The 19,863-nt window shown below is 42.2% G+C and overlaps 3 protein-coding genes across 3 annotated transcripts; 1 reads left to right on the forward strand and 2 right to left on the reverse strand.

Moving 5' to 3' along the window:
• Positions 1-46: 46 nt before the first annotated feature.
• Positions 47-5,160, forward strand: hsp90ab1 (heat shock protein 90, alpha (cytosolic), class B member 1). The gene is made up of 12 exons (XM_077553463.1): positions 47-214; positions 1,210-1,344; positions 1,421-1,627; positions 1,790-1,949; positions 2,032-2,165; positions 2,238-2,546; positions 2,633-2,798; positions 2,882-3,072; positions 3,165-3,312; positions 3,393-3,661; positions 3,979-4,312; positions 4,616-5,160. The coding sequence occupies exons 2-12, from the start codon at positions 1,210-1,212 to the stop codon at positions 4,732-4,734; spliced, it is 2,172 nt and encodes a 723-aa protein (XP_077409589.1). The 5' UTR covers positions 47-214; the 3' UTR covers positions 4,735-5,160.
• Positions 5,161-7,269: 2,109 nt separating this feature from the next.
• slc35b2 (solute carrier family 35 member B2) lies at positions 7,270-12,276 on the reverse strand. Its single transcript, XM_077553464.1, has 4 exons — positions 12,095-12,276; positions 10,748-10,938; positions 10,510-10,670; positions 7,270-9,287 (listed from the first exon to the last, which is right to left on the reverse strand). The coding sequence occupies exons 1-4, from the start codon at positions 12,112-12,114 to the stop codon at positions 8,358-8,360; spliced, it is 1,302 nt and encodes a 433-aa protein (XP_077409590.1). The 5' UTR covers positions 12,115-12,276; the 3' UTR covers positions 7,270-8,357.
• Positions 12,277-13,254: 978 nt separating this feature from the next.
• nfkbie (nuclear factor of kappa light polypeptide gene enhancer in B-cells inhibitor, epsilon) lies at positions 13,255-19,647 on the reverse strand. The gene is made up of 6 exons (XM_077551925.1): positions 18,824-19,647; positions 16,267-16,369; positions 15,487-15,697; positions 15,270-15,358; positions 13,890-14,138; positions 13,255-13,815 (listed from the first exon to the last, which is right to left on the reverse strand). The coding sequence occupies exons 1-6, from the start codon at positions 19,117-19,119 to the stop codon at positions 13,747-13,749; spliced, it is 1,017 nt and encodes a 338-aa protein (XP_077408051.1). The 5' UTR covers positions 19,120-19,647; the 3' UTR covers positions 13,255-13,746.
• Positions 19,648-19,863: the final 216 nt, after the last annotated feature.

Here is a 19,863-nt window from a genome sequence, read left to right on the forward strand (position 1 = left end):
TTTTCTCCGTAACGTAGCGAAAAAGACAACCTGTACAGATTCAACACTACACAGTGCACCGCGGATGGATACGAGTTGCACTACGTCGAAACCCATGTGTATAAAGATTCCGGTCTATTGAAAGGAAGTCCCTTTCCTTTTCCTTCATCAGAGAGCAGAGGGGGACATTTACTTTTTTGCATTTTATTCAAGAAAGGTCAACGCAACAAACAAGGTTGGTGCAGGGCACTTTCGATCGCAATGGTTGTTAGTATGACTATGGCATAATCATTTTTTGGTTTCACGACGTTTTTCGTACCAATGTAATGTAAGTTCCCTGAGTCACGACGATAACATGAACATCATTTGTCTAAAGTCTTATTTATGTTTTAAAATGTGAATAAATGCGCGCGATATACTGTCATGTAATATTTATTTAGCGTTTTGACGCATTGTCGGACTGTTAAGGATGCAGCACTGCAGATCGAGGCGTTGGGTCGAGATTTGGTTGCTTAAAAGCAGGTGTGGTGGTTGTGATTAGGGGTCGATATTTAGCTAATATTGTAGCTATTGAGGACAAGGTCATGGCGGGGGGCGTTCATTTCATTAAAATGGCGACACTTACGTTATTAAAATTAAACTCTTCAAAAAATGTTAACAGCAATTTGGATGTGTTTAATCACAATTCTTTCGTGTCAATTGTCATAAATTTGACTGTCAGTCGGCCAAGTAACGCTGTATCAAAGAACACCTCGACGTTGTTGCAATAAATACGAATATGGCGTATGCGTGGAGCACGAAATAGCGGTGCTTTGTGTGGCTTCCGGTCAACTGTGCCTGCTCGGCGACATCTAAAGTTGAGGTGGTGGTGGTGTGTGTTGTCACATATTGCATGTTTTCCGGTAGATAAAGTGTTTTATTTGGCGTTTTTCTGTGTAAGCACGTGCTTGCCGGGAGCCATTGTCTGCGTGGCCGCCATGTTGGTTAAGGGCTACTTCCGCCATCTGCAGCACAAGAGCGACTGCCTTTAAAGTTTGAGAAACCTGTCTTTTTTTATTTGTATTTTACTACGCTTTACAGCACATTAAGTTGTAGTAGAATAATTTGTATTATTTTTGTATCTTCTGAAACCCTCAAATGTTTGTTTTGGACGTTGCTCATAATCTGTCAAATTAAGCAAGGGAAAACTCCTGTGAATTAAAATTAACACTTTCTGTCTTCATTGTGCAGATGCCTGAAGAAATGCAAGAGGCTGAGACCTTTGCCTTCCAGGCAGAGATTGCTCAGTTGATGTCCCTGATCATCAACACCTTCTACTCAAACAAGGAGATCTTCCTCAGAGAGTTGATCTCCAATGCCTCTGATGTAAGTCTGGCAGGTCTTGAGTTCAGCGTTGGGTGAATTTATCAGCGCGTTAATGTTGCCATTATAATTTCATCAGGCTTTGGACAAAATTCGCTACGAAAGCTTGACTGAGCCGACCAAGATGGACAGTGGCAAGGATCTGAAGATTGACATCATTCCCAACAATGTCGACCGCACCCTCACCATTATCGACACTGGCATTGGCATGACCAAGGCTGACCTGATCAACAACCTGGGAACCATCGCCAAGTCTGGCACAAAGGCCTTCATGGAGGCCCTGCAGGTAAATAGCTTTTGGTATATATTGATAAAAGGAGTTCAGTAGACGTACAATGTTAGACAAATTACGATTTGAGATTAACTTTATTTAGGCTTTGAAAGGCCATGTAAACGCACGGGAAAAACATGATCACGCTAATTTTTGGAACTTGCATTTTTCTTCCAGGCTGGAGCTGACATCTCCATGATTGGTCAGTTTGGCGTGGGTTTCTACTCGGCCTACCTTGTTGCCGAGAAAGTGGTCGTCATCACCAAACACAATGACGACGAGCAGTACGCCTGGGAGTCCTCCGCCGGTGGCTCCTTCACAGTCGCCGTCGACAACGGTATGTTGTCCAAAGCGTGACTCGCTGGAGTAAGAAACCCGTTGGAGCGTAAGTGAAATCATGGTTGTTCAACTGTCTGCAGGAGAGCCCATTGGCCGCGGAACAAAGATCATCCTGCATTTGAAGGATGACCAGACTGAGTACGTAGAGGAGAAGAGAGTCAAGGAAATTGTGAAGAAGCACTCGCAGTTCATTGGCTACCCCATCACCCTCTTTGTAAGTATTGCTAGCTTGCTTTGTGCATATTAAGCACACTCTTAAAATTGAACCTGCTATTGTGGCGGCTAGGTGGAGAAGGAGCGCGACAAGGAGATCAGCGACGATGAGGCCGAGGAGGAAAAGGCCGAGGAGAAGGAAGAGAAAGAGGAAGGCGAGGACATGCCCAAGATCGAAGACGTCGAGGAGGACGAAGAAGATGAGTCCAAAGACAAGGATAAGAAGAAGAAAAAGAAGATCAAGGAGAAGTACATCGACCAGGAGGAGCTCAATAAGACCAAGCCCATCTGGACCAGAAACCCCGATGACATCACAAACGAGGAGTACGGAGAGTTCTACAAGAGTCTGACCAACGACTGGGAGGATCATCTGGCCGTGAAGGTAATCATCACTGCCGATTTGTTTTTTTCACGAGTTGCTTCCGCATGAGACTTGGAGATCAAGTGTTCATCGTGTTCTCCTTGCAGCACTTCTCTGTGGAGGGTCAGCTCGAGTTCCGGGCCTTGCTCTTCATTCCTCGCCGGGCGCCCTTTGACCTCTTTGAGAACAAGAAAAAGAAGAACAACATTAAGCTGTACGTCAGGAGAGTCTTCATCATGGACAACTGTGAAGAGCTCATCCCAGAGTACCTCAGTAAGTTCGCTCTTCGAATGAGCGGATCTATTGGTCCATTTGGGTTTTTGAGGGTCTGACCGTGTCCCATTTGTGTTCTCAAGACTTTGTCCGCGGCGTGGTCGACTCTGAGGACCTCCCCCTCAACATCTCCAGGGAAATGCTGCAGCAAAGCAAGATCCTGAAGGTCATCCGCAAGAACATCGTCAAGAAGTGTCTCGAGCTCTTCGCAGAACTGGCCGAGGACAAGGAGAACTACAAGAAGTTCTATGAAGGATTCTCCAAGAACATCAAGGTAACTAATCAAAAAGTGTTGCTCAATTAATATAAATTGTGGGTGATTTGATTAGTAGTGAGGTTTTTGACAATTTTTTATTTTATTTTTAGCTGGGCATCCATGAGGACTCCCAAAACCGCAAGAAGCTGTCAGAGTTGCTCCGCTACCACAGCTCCCAGTCCGGAGATGAGACCACCTCCCTCACAGAATACCTCACCCGCATGAAGGAGAACCAGAAGTCCATCTACTACATCACTGGTTAGTCTTCCGCCTGGCTTTATAAGATCCTATTTTGAGGCTCCGTTCTTATTTTTAACTTTTAAATGAATTCTCCCAAGGTGAGAGCAAGGACCAGGTGGCCAACTCTGCCTTCGTGGAGCGCGTTCGCAAGCGCGGCTTCGAGGTCCTGTACATGACGGAGCCCATCGACGAGTACTGCGTGCAGCAGCTGAAGGAGTTTGACGGCAAGAGCCTGGTGTCGGTCACCAAGGAGGGCCTGGAGCTCCCAGAGGATGAGGAGGAGAAGAAGAAGATGGAGGAGGACAAGGCCAAGTTTGAGAACCTCTGCAAGCTCATGAAGGAGATTCTGGACAAGAAAGTGGAGAAGGTAGGAACCGACAGTGTTGTAACTTAATTTGCCTTTTCTGAAGCGTTTGGCCTTCCCCAACCGTAGTTGTGTTGTTGCAACAGGGTCCTAGTTGAACATGACTTGTAATCTGGTGAGTTCACCCCTGCGGAGTTTTTAAAAGTTCCGAGTGCTGTTTGACAATCTAACTTGTTGAATGTCATTTAACATTGCCTGGGTTGAACATTTGGTTTTACGCTAGTGAAACAGGAAATCAAGCAATTGGCAAATTGCATGTTACTAAAGTCTTGCCGTTTTGAAACCGCATGCCTGAAGTGCCGTGATCCTCCCCCGCACAGGTGACCGTTTCCAACCGCCTGGTGTCGTCGCCCTGCTGCATCGTTACCAGCACGTACGGCTGGACGGCCAACATGGAGAGGATCATGAAGGCCCAGGCCCTCAGGGACAACTCCACCATGGGCTACATGATGGCCAAGAAGCACCTGGAAATCAACCCCGAACACCCCATCGTGGAGACCCTGCGGCAGAAGGCAGATGCCGACAAGAACGACAAGGCCGTCAAGGACCTGGTCATCCTGCTGTTCGAGACGGCTTTGCTGTCCTCCGGCTTCTCCCTGGACGACCCACAGACCCATTCCAACCGCATCTACAGAATGATCAAACTCGGACTTGGTAAGAACATGCGGAGTGTATAGCGGGAGTTGCATTTTAGACTGGGCGGGAACGAGAGCTGCAACACAATCACAAGTAGTGCTGGGTAACTAAAAACCAGACTGGCTTAAAGGGTTAGCAGCCAGCCAACTTGACATTCATTTTCTGACACCCATGTCACTCACCAGCCAGGCCCCCTCCATTTAATGCCATACAGATTCTGTAGTAGAACATGAAGATGGTGACCAAAGTGAATAAAAACATTTTTTTAAACTTATTTAAGACTTTGAATATCTCCCAACTGGTGCTTGCTTTGTCCTTCAGGTATCGACGATGACGAAGTCCCCACAGAGGAGGCCACTTCCACATCGGCCCCAGACGAGATTCCTCCACTAGAAGGCGACGGCGAGGATGACGCTTCACGCATGGAAGAAGTCGATTAAACAGCCCCCCCTCCAGATTTCTATCACTCGGTCTCATGTTTCTATTGATCATCCTTTAAACTGCAGTAACTTTAAAAAATAGTCATTCATGTCGTTTGGTAAACCAGTGTTGCTCTTGTTGTAGAGCGTTTATCTAAAAGACCCTCCTTTTTAAAGAGAAGCAGTTTTTGTTTTTGCTGTAAAGTTGGTGGTAACCGCACATTTTGTTTTATCGAGTACCCTGTTGCACTGAGTTTTAAAATGTGGGAGTGAACATGGGAATGGTACATTCCATTATCTGGTCTGGTGAAGGTTTGGGTGAGTTCTGATCTTGGGCAACACTGCACGCTGCATGGAGAAAGAGGACTGACTAAGATTCCTTTGCCTGAGTCCAGGCTTGTCTGTATTAAAGTATTGTTTTGCAAAAAATAAACATGCAATACTGAACTAAGTCTGGCTTTTTTACCTCTTCACTCACAGCGCTTGTGCTATTCCTCTATTAGCCACTAGGTGGGTGTCTTGTATTAGAAGTAAAAGCAATGTTTGCGGGCGGTCTCGATTGAATGTTTGGTGCAACTGGGGGTAAGGGACAAAATTTGAATTATAAGTCAAATTGGGAAGTTCTTTAGATCCCTGATTGAATACATTGGCTTTTAAAAGGTACTTTTTTTTTAATGGACAACTTGACATTAGAATTAGGAAATCCTACAATCAGCTGAAAGCGTTACTAGTTCCCCTTAAGTTTTGTTTTGTCATACTATACACCTGCCGAGGAGGTGAAACTGACCCAGTCTGTGGGAATGTATCCTTGACCTTAATCATTTTTATCATTGCAAAGAGGGAGCTTAAAAAGTTATTAAGTTACCTGTTATCCGTCCTACACATTTGACATTTGAGCCAACACCAAAATTATGAGCCACACTACAGTTTCAAATGGATGAGAATTCTTTAGTGAAATTTAAGTTTTTGTTTGTTTTTGTTTTCTTTTAACATGTTTGTTATAAACCCCACACACTATTACAAAAGTCTTCTGAAGAGAAATTTCATGTATTTAATGAATCGGCATACTGGAATATGAGCTCCACTCTTGAACAAATGTTTCATAAGCCAAGTGTGTAGTACTGCTCATAAAAATTAGTAAAAGGTTTCGTATATGGCACTGAAATATTTGCCCCATGTGACTTTCTACATCCTGTGGAAACATTTGACTATTATCAAACACACACTACCCACAAATGCACTAATTTGGTGAGGGGGGTTCCTCAGGGTTTCATAAGTGGGCTGTGTCGCACCTTTTGGTGACCTATCTCGTCTGGTTTCTGTATGTCTGACTCGGAAGTCTGGAAAAGATGCTTAAAATGGTGACCGCGGACCCCCGATCTTCATGTAGGCTATCCAAGTGAGGGTAAAGCTCCTCACCATGTGAAGATTCTCTAGAACAGTTAACTAAAATTATCCCCCAAAACGTGTCAGCAAGGAAAATCTCAATCGTGAGCAATTGCATGATTGACAAAGAGGGCGAGTTCCCGCACATGACAGTCAAAACGCGGCCTTTAGGTTGATGTACAGTGAATCATACGTTTTGAGGTTTATGAGTCACACGAGGGTGGGATTATACTGCAAAAAAAAAAGAAAAAGAACACATAACCATCACACTTGCGGAATTTCAATTTCATAGTTACAGGCTGTGCTGATGCAAGTTTTGCTAAGTCATTCACACCCTTTTCTCCGTGACCTAGGCAAGATTTTAGTATTAAAGCTTAAAATCATGTAAAATTCACCATTTACAGGTGAAATAAAGTCTTTTTTTCTCATTACAATACTAGTCTAAACAGTTTTCTGATTAATATCGCTTTTGTGGAAGAGGAGTTAAGCAGGAAAAAATGACTCGTTTTTTTATCCATTTCAGAGGGCGTCCATTTTGTCAAAGTTTGAGGGAGGACTGGCTGAAGCTTACCATCGTCACATGACTAAACCCAAAAACCAAGTCAGCCATATGAGCAACTGTGATGTCATTTTCAGCAAGTGACAAAATGGCCGCCCCCCTGAGATGGATAAAAGCAGGTGGATTTTGCTGCTTAACTCATGCTCCACAAACGCAATATTAATGTTTAGACTGGTGGGGGCGCATAGACATAATTGTATTACTTTTTTTCCCTTTTTTTTTTTTTACTCAACTTCCCTTTTAAGCAATTTGATTAAAAAAAAAAATCTTAACTTGCTGTTGCAATATCAATCAAAAAATAATGTGTTCACATCATATTTTGTAATGTTTGAATAGAGGTGACTGGACATTTGTGTCATTTATTGTGTTATTTTATCTTCCAAACATTACAACATGACAGGAAATTATGCTATTACGCTAGCTAAAGAAAGCAACTTCTAAATGTAATTTCCTGTTTAATGAGATAAAATAAATCTCAGTAAATATTAAATAATAAATTCCTCAAGCAGCGTCCTTCTTACCCATGCCTCATTTTTTTATACTGTAATGTGCCATTTCCCAACAAGTCATCTCACAACCCCATTGCTTATAAATGAAAACAAACACCACTATATATTAATACGTATTTTTATTATTAATCCACTTATCATAAGTAACGAAAGTTACACTTTACTAACCCTTGAATGCGTTTAACGAGGGTCATTCCCACTTATCGGTCATCATTCACATGGAAAAGTTGAACACAGAATGCAGTGCAAGTGGATATAAACAACTTTAAAGATATATTAATGATTTGGTTTTCATGCTGTGATGTGAACAAAAATTTAAAATAAAAGGGTCTTAATAGTAATGCGGCGCACACAACAAAAAAAAAACTTGCAGCATCTCTTTTGGCCAGATCGAGTTCCCAATATTAAATTCTGTAATTAAGTGTTCATTGAGTGTCTGTGAAGGTGTGTTCAAGCTAAATGTGCGGTTTCATAGTACAAAAGACACAAAGGCCACTTGCTCGCCACATGGGAAGCACATCTGGCAACTGTGACAGAGAGACGTAACATTTTTATGATATTGACCATCTTTTTTTTTTTTTTTTAGTGTTCTGTCAATTAAGGGCAACGCCATAAAGTCTTTAACCGCTTTCGCAATAAAGCTTACATACACTACTCACAAAGAGTTAATGATATTCCGCTTTCGGGCGGAATTTGAGGATGAAATTAAATGCAGTTCAAACCTTTACAGGTAATCTTAATTAAATTAAATTAAACATTTTAAACATATACCTGTTCACTTGCAGAAACATGAATTCAATTTGACTTCATGGGCCACATAAAATGAAGCTGCGGGCCGGTTCTGGCCCCCGAGCCTGGGGTTTGAAAGCCCAGTTGGAATTCAAGGTCAAACTAAATTTTCCTGTGCAGGTTTGGTTCATCCTGAAATTTCCCCCAAAAGATGAATATCTAACTTTTTTATGGAATAAGATTTCTCAGTAACCAGCAGTGAAGGTTAAGGGAGAAGAACATCGTGTGACTGTAACGAGGCCGTTTGTGAAACAACTTGAAAATCTCATGAACCGTTCGGAGGCACAAAAAAAAAAAAAAAAAATCCCTTTCAGTACCAAACAACAAACAATGGACGTGAGCCGTTTTAAAAAAAAGCACCACAGAAAACGTGGTCTCAGTTCTCAGTTTGGCGCAAAAGGCTACACCTTCTGCGGCTGCGCCTGCCGCCGGCCCGACTTCACCCGACTGCGGGCGTACACTCGCAAAAAGAGCGCGAGGAAGACCACGCCCACGCCCACGCCGCCCGCCGGCGTGACGGCGTGGCCGTAAAGGAAGCAGGAGAGGAGGATGGCGATGGCCTGCCGCAGGGTCATGATGATGGTGAAGACGGCGGCGCCGAACTGGTTGATGGTGTAGAAAATAAAGAGCTGGCCGCACGCCGAGCACACCGACAGCAGCACGGCGTGGAAGGCGAACTCCGAGTGGCGCGCCATGAACGCCAGCGAGTCGAAGAAGGCGCCTTGCTCCAGCAGCGAGAAGACGGTGAAGAGGCAAGAGAACAGGTTGACGCCGAACATCATCTGGACCGAGGACATCTTGTATTTGAAAAGGTTGTCCTGCCAGTTGGACGTGAAGCTGTCGAAGACGATGTAACCCCCCAGGATGACCACCCCGCTGAACGTGGTGACGTTGGACCGGTGCTTATCGGAATCGGCGCTGGACAGCAGGAACATGCTGACCCCCAGCGAGATCAGCGCGGCCGTCAGGTACTCCCAGTACTCGTAGCTCTTCTGGGAAACCATCTTACCCATGAGCATGACGGGAATGACCTTGGAGGCCTTGGCCAGGACCTGAGTGGGGAAGCTGATGTACTTGAGCGCCTCGTACTGGCACCAGCTGCTCATGATGTTGGAGAGCGAAGCGAACGAGTACTTGTACATGGGCGTGCCGTGGCGCGGCTGCTTGAACAGCAGGCACCACAGGCCCGACACGGTCAGCGCCAAAATGCGGTTCATGAAGACCAAAAACTGAGAGTCCTTGAATCGCTCACCTTCTTCCTCCGGAGTTGAGGCGCCGTATGATCGGGTCATGACCCGCTCCTGCAGGACCCCCCATGTCAGGTATGACGCCTGGCACAGACAAAATAGCAAAGTGAGTGGGGACTGAATATTTCATCAAATTTAAATCGACATCGCAATTCATTTTAGATTTTGATATCTATGCATTTTATTTCGTGTTTTTTCTTCTTTTCAATATGTTCTACGGGCTCCCACTAGTTTAAACACTTGCATTCTGATTAATATTGAAATGAGCAGCCAAAAAACGCCTGTTTTAATCCATCTCAGGTGGCAGCCATTTTGGTTTTGCCACCGAAAATGACATCACAGTTGCTCAGGGCTCATGTTGCATTCGAGAAAGGTGGGAAGTCGGACTTTTCAGACCTCATACCAGGAAGGGGTGCCTTTGAACTCTTGAGATCCGAATTGCGAAGTTGGGGGAAAGAAAAAGGACCGACCGTTGCCGTTTACAAGATTTTAAACAAATATTTATTCATCTATTCATTGTTACTTTCATTTTGTTATTTGACATAGCCAACATAACACAACGTGATTAGGACTGACTACCTTAACCAGCACAACTAAATTTATCGGGATCAGCCATATTTGTAGTTTACACCTACCTGCCTTTGATGTCAGAACCGCAACAATCCAAGTGGGATAATTACAACTTCCCACCTTCCTTGAATGCAGCATCAGATAACGGACCATCGCGGCTTGACTGTTCTCTGACATTGGTCACGTGACGTGCGCAAGCTGAGTCGTGATTGGTCATTACGCGAGTCCTGAGCAACTGCCATTTTTGTGGCAAAATGGCCGCCCCCCCCTGGCCTGAGCTGGTTTAAAATGGGTGGATTTTGCATATCGTGTTTAAAATAGTGGGGCAGAATAGATCATATTATTGTAAAGAAAATTCTCTCACTTTACGTGTTTAGATATCATTGTTTCATGAAACATTGCAATGTTATAACTCATTTTAATCTGACATATGAGGTACTGATTTTTGTGTATGCTGCACTTCTACGGTTGAATTTTGTGAAGTTGTCATGCAAGTCTTTAGTATGTCAACTCTAACTGAAGTAAATTGTGTCTTTATTTTAGTACAATAACTCAGGACTTTATATAAGCAAAAGACCTGATACCAAACTGCCAGTGTGAGCACTCTTAGCTAAAACAAACATGAAACAATCCTCCCTGTATCTGTGCAAATAGAAGCATAAGGATTCCAGGATCATAAAAGGATTAGGAAACTGACACATATTTATTCTTGTGTATTTAATGGGAGGCTCCTCACCTGAAGTCCGGCAGCACAAAAGAGCAACCGAACGGCCTGTCGCAGAGACGAGCCCGAATCCCCTTCGTTCCTGGATATGACCGACACGTCGTCCAACAGGCCCGTCTTTGCCTCAGTTCCAAACACACACGCCTTGATGACCGGATAGAATAAGCCACTACCTGGAAATAAGTCAACAACCGCATGAGGTGTCGACTCAAAGCGGAGAGCCGTCACAGTAAACCAGATAGAGCCTCACCTGTGTCCAGGTAATTGGTGCGCCTAAAGTAGCGGATAAGGAGGTAGCCGGGGATAATGATGGTCGAGTATCCCAGAACGTTGACCAGGAAGCGAAACAGCCACACATCACGCCAGCCATCCAGTAGGGAAGACTCTTCTTGCGTAGTGACCGCGGATGGCAAGAGAAGCAACACCAGGGCGGGACAAACCCTGTGAGGAAATCACACAGGAAAAAATATAAGTATATATAAAAATAAAAAAAATATTGAGATTTATGTGCGATACATTATTGAACCTTTATTCAAGTAGAGCTGGGAGACAGAATGAGAAGCCTGGTGGCTTGCTAATTAGCACCCGGAGTTTGTTGGATGGTAAAAAATGAAGCTGTTCGGAAAATGGATGGAGGGATGAATTATGAATGAAATTTCTGCCTCATTTTTTTTATGACCACTCAGAGGCTACTGTATTTTAAATGTTGATCATGATGGCGGTACTTGGAGAGCTAAGTTTTTTTCCCCCGCGGTGGTACTTGTAAAAGTTGAAAACAAACTAGTCTACACTATGCAACAAGTTGGAATTAAAGTAGCAATGTGGCAGCCACCTTTGTGGAATTTACTTTTTTTTTTAAACAAAAAACATTGAATGAGCACTTCAAATACCTCCATAACAAATAAATTCACACAAAAAAGACTAAATATATACATAATATATATGACTAATTGAGTAAAGCACATAAGTGATGACACCCTTAGCACATGAATGAAGGTGTGATCCTTTGCCTCCGTGGCAAAGTGATCGTATCCCATTCGGGGTGAGGTCCAACTCATACAGAGCGTCTTTGTGCGCGACTGGGCTGTGGCCTGGACTGCCAGGAGCCCACTGCAGCAAGACCTGGACCAGAACAAGCAGGAATGCTGTGCACAGGTTGGCTGCAGCATTGAACTGCTTACATGTCTTATGAAAGGAAAATGACTATAAAGATTTTTTTTCCAGACTCAACATTGACTACCTCATTTTCTTTTAAGGCTATGATTTAGAATACATTTATATAACATTCTGTAGAAGATGTTCTAATGCAAATTTAGAAATAGTGGGATCCTGCCCTTGCCTTTGAAACAATGTTGCAAAATTCAAGCACCAACATCAGCTCTCATAATCATAATCAATAAAATGTGACATTACTGGCATCTCTTAACGAAGATTTGATCTTCACAATACATTTAACATCATTCTAAGTGGGACAGCAGTGGACATGTAAACATAATGATGACAATGAGAACTACAACGAATTATACTAAAACGTCAAAATATTTTATATATATTTTATATTCAAAAGACACGAACTTTGCTAATGGTCCAACATTACCTTCGTGAAAAAGATGACATTTTCCCCCTGTGTGGTCCGACACCCGGCAAAGCGCCGACACACTCAAACGCCGAAACGGAGCATAAAGTCGGGAAGACGGAGGCAACCTAGCAGGGTTTGTTTTCTCCCGGACGAGCTGCTTTTAGCCTGCTAGCTTCAACTTCTGATGAAAAGCCGATGTGTTGACTCAAACAGGAAAAGGCGCCCTCTTCTCAACATCACCGGTTGCGGATGATATGACGTTTACATAGCGCCTCTTCTCGTCGCGGAGGAGTAATTGCAGTATTGCTACTCGAGGCTGACGTTTTTTAAGCACTAGAAAAAACAAAATCCACATCACGTTTAACATGACAAGTTTCACGTTTTAATTACGCCCAAACATGAAACCTGTCATGCAAAAACGTGTTGAATTATGTAAAAACGTGAAACTTATGTAAAAACATAAAACATATGTAAAAACGTGATAGATGTTAAAAACGTGAAAATACACTTGAGCCAAGTCACGCGTAGGAAAAATACAACTAAAAATATTTATGGAAAACAAATACAAATAATGTAAAAAATAATTCTCATTTTAACTGTATCCATCACGAATTAGTTGAATTGGTAAACGTTTGATATGGTCTCATCGTTTACAATGAATCAATTCATTAGTGATTTATTGAAGTAAACTTGATAAAACAACTTAATCAATGCAAAATCATACAAGACACATTTATGCTCATCATGGTTGGAATTATAGGCCAATGTTTTAGCAGTCACGGAGGCCCATATTTGGAGCCTATATTTATTTTCAAGCAAAAAAAAAATATTTTAAACATATATTTATTGAGCAAATAAGATTTGCTTAACATTGGGGAGTTTTTTTTTTTTTTTTAAATCTTGGTCAATAGTGTGAACTTTTTAAACCAGTTATTGTTCCGTACAAGCTTCCAGAAAGCTTCATTGCTCAAGTTTACTGTGTTGAAATCTTGTCATTCGGAAGGTCACACGTGGTATCCACTGGACATGATTATAGCCCGAGTACAAATATTATGAAAACGTTTGGTGAGCTCTTCCTTAAGATGATGTGCAGCAGTGATGGAAAAAAATAATCAAAAAAAAAATATTTTTAGTCAGTTGTCACACAATCACATTCATACAAAAGGGACATGACACAATTATCTTTTCATCCATTTTATTACAAAATAAATGAGCATAAAGTTATTTTCATCAACTAATCTGGGCAATGCAATTAACGCCAAATAGTAAAGCAGAAACAATTTGCTGTCAGAGATTACACTTCCATGGGGAATTATGCAGCCTTATAGCGAAAAGCTATGCTTGAAAAAAGCAGCCAAACAAATTAAACATTGATGAAATTTAGGAAAGAGGAAAAAAAAGCTATTTGAACTTTTGATTACTAGCTGTTGAAAGTTGATGAGAAAGAGGTAGATCTTTTTTAGAAATCTTAATGATATCAAGCTGGTTGTTTTCTCAAGTGTTCAGATGATGAAGCAGATACTGGAGACAGACTTTAAGTGATGCAAACATTTCTCTATAGAACATATAAATACAAACTTAATCACAAAGTACTACAAATAGTACAATTCAAACACAGTTGCTAACAAAAACTTGTGGCCATCGTACAGTAAGCCCAACTCAGCAGGAGCTCAAAAGTTCACACCAACCACTGACCTCCCCGAGATCTGAATGTCATCAAATGGAAACAGAGCCAGAATCTGAAAGACACAAAACAGCGCTTCAGCAATACCGTAGTGTGATTGGACGCAATTTACATCGTTCATTCACTTACATCGTCGTTGCCGTCGGCCAGGTCCAGCGCCGTCTCGTCCTCCACGTTGCGCAGCATGGTGTCGGCGCCGGACTGGCAGAGGAGATTGGCGATGGCCGCGTCCTGCCTCCCCACGGCCAGATGGAGCGGCGTGCAGCCGTTGAACATGGCGGCGTCCACGTTGGCGCCGCCGCTGAGCAGCAGCTTCACCGACGCCGTGTCGTGAATCTCCACGGCGAGATGGAGCGCCGTTTTGCCGCTAGTTCCCTCCTGTAATTGATAAAATATCTTCACAAATGAGGCAAATCGAGTATTCGAGTAACTTATATATTGTTACAAGTAAACCACAAAAACCCAAAACAGCATACCAAGAAGTGAGGCTGGACGATTAACAGAAATTTTATCGCAATTTTGATTTTGGCTTCTCATTAAATCAGATTCAATTAGATCATTAAAACATCAAACACCATTAATTAATTAAGTTTCCTACGTTGTGAAAGGACCCTGAATGCACCATATAGCTTCTAGCTAGCCGGGAGCAAATCAGTATGATTCTGCCGTCCCTAAGAGTCCTTTAAGCTGTTTAATGCTAAACACACAATAAGAAGAATTACACACAGTTTGTATAAATACAAAACATGCTTCGTTTTTTAAACACGTCGCGAGCCTAGCGCTAATGCTAATGCAAGTAAGTGTTTGGAGGATCCCATTCAAATGCTAACAGGAAGTTAGCATCAACTTTGGGAGTAATAGTCCTTCAAATAACAAATATTCACACACAAATGTTGTGGAAACACATACCCACGGGTAGGATAATATGACTCAAAGGCACAAATTCAAACCAATTTGTGAAAAACTAGTTATAAGAGGCCAATATGCGCGGGAAAACCCAGTATTTGTTTTGCAATTACTGTTTTAGTACACAGTATTTGTATTTTACTTTTTTTTATTGTAACTTTTTTTAAATTTAAAGATTCACAGATTTTTTTCCTCAAAATTCTAGGAAACATATCCAAGGAGTTTTTTGTTGTTCATACGACACACAAAATACAATCCCTGAAGTCCCACGTTAGCCCACTAAGCTCCCAGACTTGTGAAAATAACATAAGATAAAAAATAAATTGATAAAGAAGGTAATGCAATTCTTAAGTTTGAAAATGAAGAATTAAAATGCAGGAGGCTTGACTTTCATATATTTATAAGGTTATGTTATATTTAAAAAAAGAATATTGTTCAAGAATAAAGAGGTCAACGTAAAGGGATGAATGGGCTATGATCATAGTTTTGAGTAATTGAGTTTTAGCAGTTGAAAAAAAAAAAACGTTTTAAAATCAATGAATAATGGTTTGATTAATCGTGATTTCAATCTCAGTCAACCAAGAAGACACTTGTAACACTGACCTTAACATTCAGGTCAGCGTCCTTTGCCATCAAGAGTTTCATAATCTGGTGTTGCCTGCTGAGCGCTGCCAAGTGAAGACAGGCAAGACCTGCAAGCGGATTGTTGTGGTTTGTGATGTGGAAATTCAACGAGAGGCGTGATGTTAGCGGTTTTCCCAAATAACAAAAAGGGAAAAAAAGCCACCAGATGAGCTACATTAGCAAACACGACTCTCACCTTTCCAGTTTTGGGTTTCCAAGACCAGGGCCAGCTTGCTGGGGGACATCTCGCTGGTCATCTCTGCGGCACAAGAGGTCAGGCCGTGATGGCAGGCCACGTGGAGCGCTGTGTTTCCATCCCGGTCCTGTAGCTCAACGCTGACGCTTTTGGCCACGAGACGTTGGACCACTTCTGTCAGGTTCAAGTAGGTGGCTAGATGCAAAGGACTCTGCAAAGAATTGGCGTTAGAAATGTCCCCATTTGGCCAACAATGATGAATAACAGAGATTTCTGTTGTGAAAAACATGAAGGATCATGCAGTTAAGACAGCATAACTAGGCAACGTGTGTGGGTGGTTGCCATAAAAAAAAAATATTAAAAAAAGGCTGATTTTTTTTTTTCAGTGTACAAGTGTTAGCATGTCTTCAAATGGCTACTAAAAGGAAATTAGGCAAGCAAAGTGGATTGGGCTCAGTGAGTCATTGCTGAGTATTAACTTTGCGAGCTCTCCAATGACAACTGCTGTCACTTTTCTCGCAAATAGGCAAGAACCTGATCAAGACAGTTTTGTAGCACTGTTAACAATTCACCAACGCAGCTCGTCACGGTTCTATTTCTACCGAGGAAGAGCACGGGAGTTTCCACTGAAAGCAACTAGTGAGCCAACACTAGTCTGGAACCACCTACAGGGACGTCCCAAAGGGAGGCTGGTCTTGACTGTATATAAAAGAGGAACAATAGTTCTCTGGAAAGATAGAGTTAAAAAAAAAAACAGCGGCCACCCACGAAAGAACATACCTGATACAAATAGTTCTGGATGTCCAGGACTTCTTTTGGGAATAGTTGGATTAACTGCTTTGCAATGAGCATGTCCTCGTGGATGATGGCCAGGTGCAGGATTCTACTCAAGTACCACAAAAACAAAACAAACAAAAAAAAGCTTGTCAAACTTACTCGCAATTCATTCAAACGTTAGCAGCATAATATATTTTTTTTAAATAAATAAAGGATGGAAAAAAACTTTTTATAGCAAGAAAAAAAAAACGGAGTAACCTCAAAGCCTGAAGGGGAAGTTGTAGCAAATTAAATGTGTTGTTGTGTGCAAAAGACAGGAAATGGAACAGAACATTAGAGCTTAATTTAGACAAAAGAACAAGACAAGAATTTGAGTTATGCTTTTCTGCATAACAATCACAAACCAAAACTTTTAGTGCTTGCAACACAGCCAGTCGAGTTGCAGATACATATCTTGTTTTATTTAGTTTCAGTTAAGCAATCGTGCATGGCAAAAAAAAAAAAAAAAAAAAAAGAGAAAGAAGTCAGGCCTGCCTGATTAAATTGGCAATTATGGCCCTTCAAACATCGGTGGCCAAAATAATCAGCTGATGTTTTCCATGTTTTACTCTGAACCATTTACAGTTTTACACACAGCTCTCACGATATATCATAACCTATAAAATGTATATTCATATTGATATTGCGCATGTGTCTTTACTGGGAGCGCTGTTCACGACTTGGCCACATAGCGGCAGTGTAGTAGTTATGGCGTAGAAGAAGATAGCGTTAGAGTTTTGTCAATATATATATATTTTTTTTTTTTGCAGCGTAGTAAGAGCAAATGCCTGTAAACACCTCCAAGATGCTTCCCGCAGCGTTTGTGTAGGAATTTGTGTTGTTTTGAGGGATTCGAGTGCCGCGAGTAGCGGGCTAATTTTGGCTAGCGGGTCAATGGCGTTGTCCATTAATTTTGAGCTAGCTATGTTGGGTAATAACACAGTGTGATTTATATTTGAGTGTGCTCTATGTGTAACTCTTTGTTTTTATGTGTTTAGTTTTTGTGTTAAATATGACAAATAATACTAATTATGACAAGGATTAATGCCCTTACAACATACATCGCGCAAAGAAATGCAATTTGGGAAGAGCAAAGTTTTTTCCTCATTTCTAATGCATTTCAAAAAGTAAAGAAAAGTACGAACTATATCGCTAATGCATTACATATAGAAGACCGCAGACGAGTGGGTCAGCCATGAGGACGTCTGCAACAAGACATGACTTCCTGGTTTGAGTCAGCATTTGATGAATAAGTACCCAAAAAAAAAAAAAAAATCCCACAGAGGAAAACTGAAGTCTGCATGACTTTTAATTTGAGCTGCAGCGCAGTTTTGTGCGCTTCATGAGTCTCCTTCCCTTTGCAAATATTGACACTACGCGTATGAGTGAAACCGCATCGCATGGCATCATAACTGATGAGCATCAAGCGGAAACAAAAAGAGGTCAGACGCACAACAATAATTCTGCAACTACATTGACTGCTGGAATACAGTCTGCCATGTCAACGAAGCCGACTGGTGACATGGCAGCAATGATGGATGACATGCACACATGGCCTACATCAGACCACGATGCTGTGTGTGTATGTGTGACAAACTACAAAAGTGCAGAGCGATAATAAAAATCGAGAAAAAAAACAGAACCAGTACTGTGCTATCTTGATTAACAAGTTTCTTGGATAAAATACAGTCAATCCACGCTCACAGCGCACGCTTTGTCTGCTGCGTGGGGAAGTCCAGGCCTCGCGCTTTCACTTCTGTTTTCTTACTTAAGAGCTTCATAGCTGTCTGTCTGCATGCATGGCAAGTCCACCCAATGTATGAAATCCCCTACATTACCAGCATCAAGTGCAAAATGGGCTGCTAGCTGATATATTTTCAAAGTAACTACACTTTACTCCAGTGGCGGCGTACCTGAAGCTCACCCGTAATGCTAATTTTGGCTCATAAACATGAATTAGTAACTTTAAAAAAACACATGACAGGACTGTTTTTGTTAGTTACAAATACCCATGACAAACCGAAGCCTGACAGGACACCGCAAAAATTGCGCCATCTAGAGGCGGGGAGCAGCACATGCTTTCCATCTGAGCAATTTGATTGGACTCGAGTTTTATGATGAACCTGCAATGGCATGCATGACATGATTTATTTGCATAATCTCATCTGATACTTTGGAAAACAATCTGACATGATTTATTGCCATAATCTTATCTATTACGTTTGGAAAACAAAATCTTAATTGTCATACTTATCATTTGTAGGTGTTTTGAATTGGTTAAGTGTTTTGCACGTAATGCGTAAAACAAAAAAAAGGTCAAAAGGTTAAAACTGGTGTATCCAGTGAACATTCATTAAAGCTTCTTATTTCTTTCATTAACACCACGTGTTTAATTCTCATTTTAAGTGTTTAAAAAGACGAATAAATTCTATAAAAAAAATAATGTCAACTTTATTTGCTGACCATGTGTCACTTTATTTACCTATGTATCATTCGCCCTAATTATTTATTTTTAACTTACGTATCTCCATCTTCCGTAATGGACGTGATAATGTTCTCCTCCTGTTCTGAGAGTCCAGAGCTGGTCTCCGGTGCTTCCTCGCTGTCCAACGTAAAGCCCTCGACTATTTCTGCCAGGCTCTCCACGGTCAGCGACGACGACCCATAAGCCGAATCCAAGCGCTCTTCCGCGGCTGAGAACTTGTCCCTCGGCCCGCTGCGCTCCTCCGATTTCAGTATGGAACAGTAAGAGTTAATGCCCGAATCCACACGATTCTCCTCCAGAAAATCATCTTTGCGATAGTCGCCGCTCTCCATTGCTCGTTTTTGCTTTTCCGGATAAAATTTAAAGGCTGGCGGCGGGTGTCGCCGCCGGAGACCCGGACTCCGAGGACGGAGAGTCCGCCGCTTGTGGAAAGAGCCGAGGGATAGAGCTGGAGCCTTTCATGCCACTCACTGGACGACTAAAAACGTTCGTTAAAGGCTACGGTTACTCGCTTGTGACGTGTTGTGCTGGCGCCTTTGAAAGTTTCGTAGCTCATTACGGAGGCGAGAAGCGAAGCGGCTGCCAGTCGTCGAGATATCCGGTTAGCGGGGCGAGCTCCGCCGGGCGGGGAGCATATGAGCAACGCAAGGCGAGAAGGGGAAGAGACGACATGTGAAGAGTTGAGCTGTTTTTGTCACGCGGGGAATCCCCGCTGCCAGACGGCTGAGTGGGGGGGCGGGGGTACAACTGCGCATGCGCACTAAGCAGAGTAGAAACTGCTTGTCACGGTACTTTGGACCTTGCTAGCAGGGGCAAAAGTACAGATACATCACGTGAAAAACAAAACAAAATTGGTAAAAATATAAGTGAACAGTTAAAATGCAAAAGCACTAATCACTTTTTTGGGTTAGTAGTTTATTTTTGGTTCCAGGTTGAAGTTAATATTTTGAAAACATAGAACTCCAAGATAGTGTCTTCAAAAACAGTACCAAAAAGACCCACGTTTTCACAAAGCTATAAAATAACACAGAAAATATATTTTTTTGCTGAATTTACATAACATCGGTCTCAAACAT

This window comes from Vanacampus margaritifer, chromosome 19 (assembly GCF_051991255.1).
Source record: "Vanacampus margaritifer isolate UIUO_Vmar chromosome 19, RoL_Vmar_1.0, whole genome shotgun sequence".
In the NCBI taxonomy this organism is placed as follows: domain Eukaryota; kingdom Metazoa; phylum Chordata; class Actinopteri; order Syngnathiformes; family Syngnathidae; genus Vanacampus; species Vanacampus margaritifer.

Coding starts and splice junctions, on each gene's coding strand:
- nfkbie (XM_077551925.1), bottom strand. CDS start 19,119: ATGGAGAGCGGCGACTATCGCAAAGATGATTTTCTGGAGGAGAATCGT. Junction 15,698..16,266: donor TCCAGAACTATTTGTATCAG/GTATGTTCTTTC, acceptor AATTCTTTGCAG/AGTCCTTTGCATCTAGCCAC. Junction 15,359..15,486: donor GGAAACCCAAAACTGGAAAG/GTGAGAGTCGTG, acceptor ATCCGCTTGCAG/GTCTTGCCTGTCTTCACTTG.
- slc35b2 (XM_077553464.1), bottom strand. CDS start 12,114: ATGTCATCTTTTTCACGAAG. Junction 10,671..10,747: donor CACCAATTACCTGGACACAG/GTGAGGCTCTAT, acceptor ACTTATTTCCAG/GTAGTGGCTTATTCTATCCG. Junction 9,288..10,509: donor TTTGTGCTGCCGGACTTCAG/GTGAGGAGCCTC, acceptor TGTCTGTGCCAG/GCGTCATACCTGACATGGGG.
- hsp90ab1 (XM_077553463.1), top strand. CDS start 1,210: ATGCCTGAAGAAATGCAAGAGGCTGAGACCTTTGCCTTCCAGGCAGAG. Junction 2,547..2,632: donor AGGATCATCTGGCCGTGAAG/GTAATCATCACT, acceptor TTCTCCTTGCAG/CACTTCTCTGTGGAGGGTCA. Junction 2,799..2,881: donor GCTCATCCCAGAGTACCTCA/GTAAGTTCGCTC, acceptor TGTGTTCTCAAG/ACTTTGTCCGCGGCGTGGTC.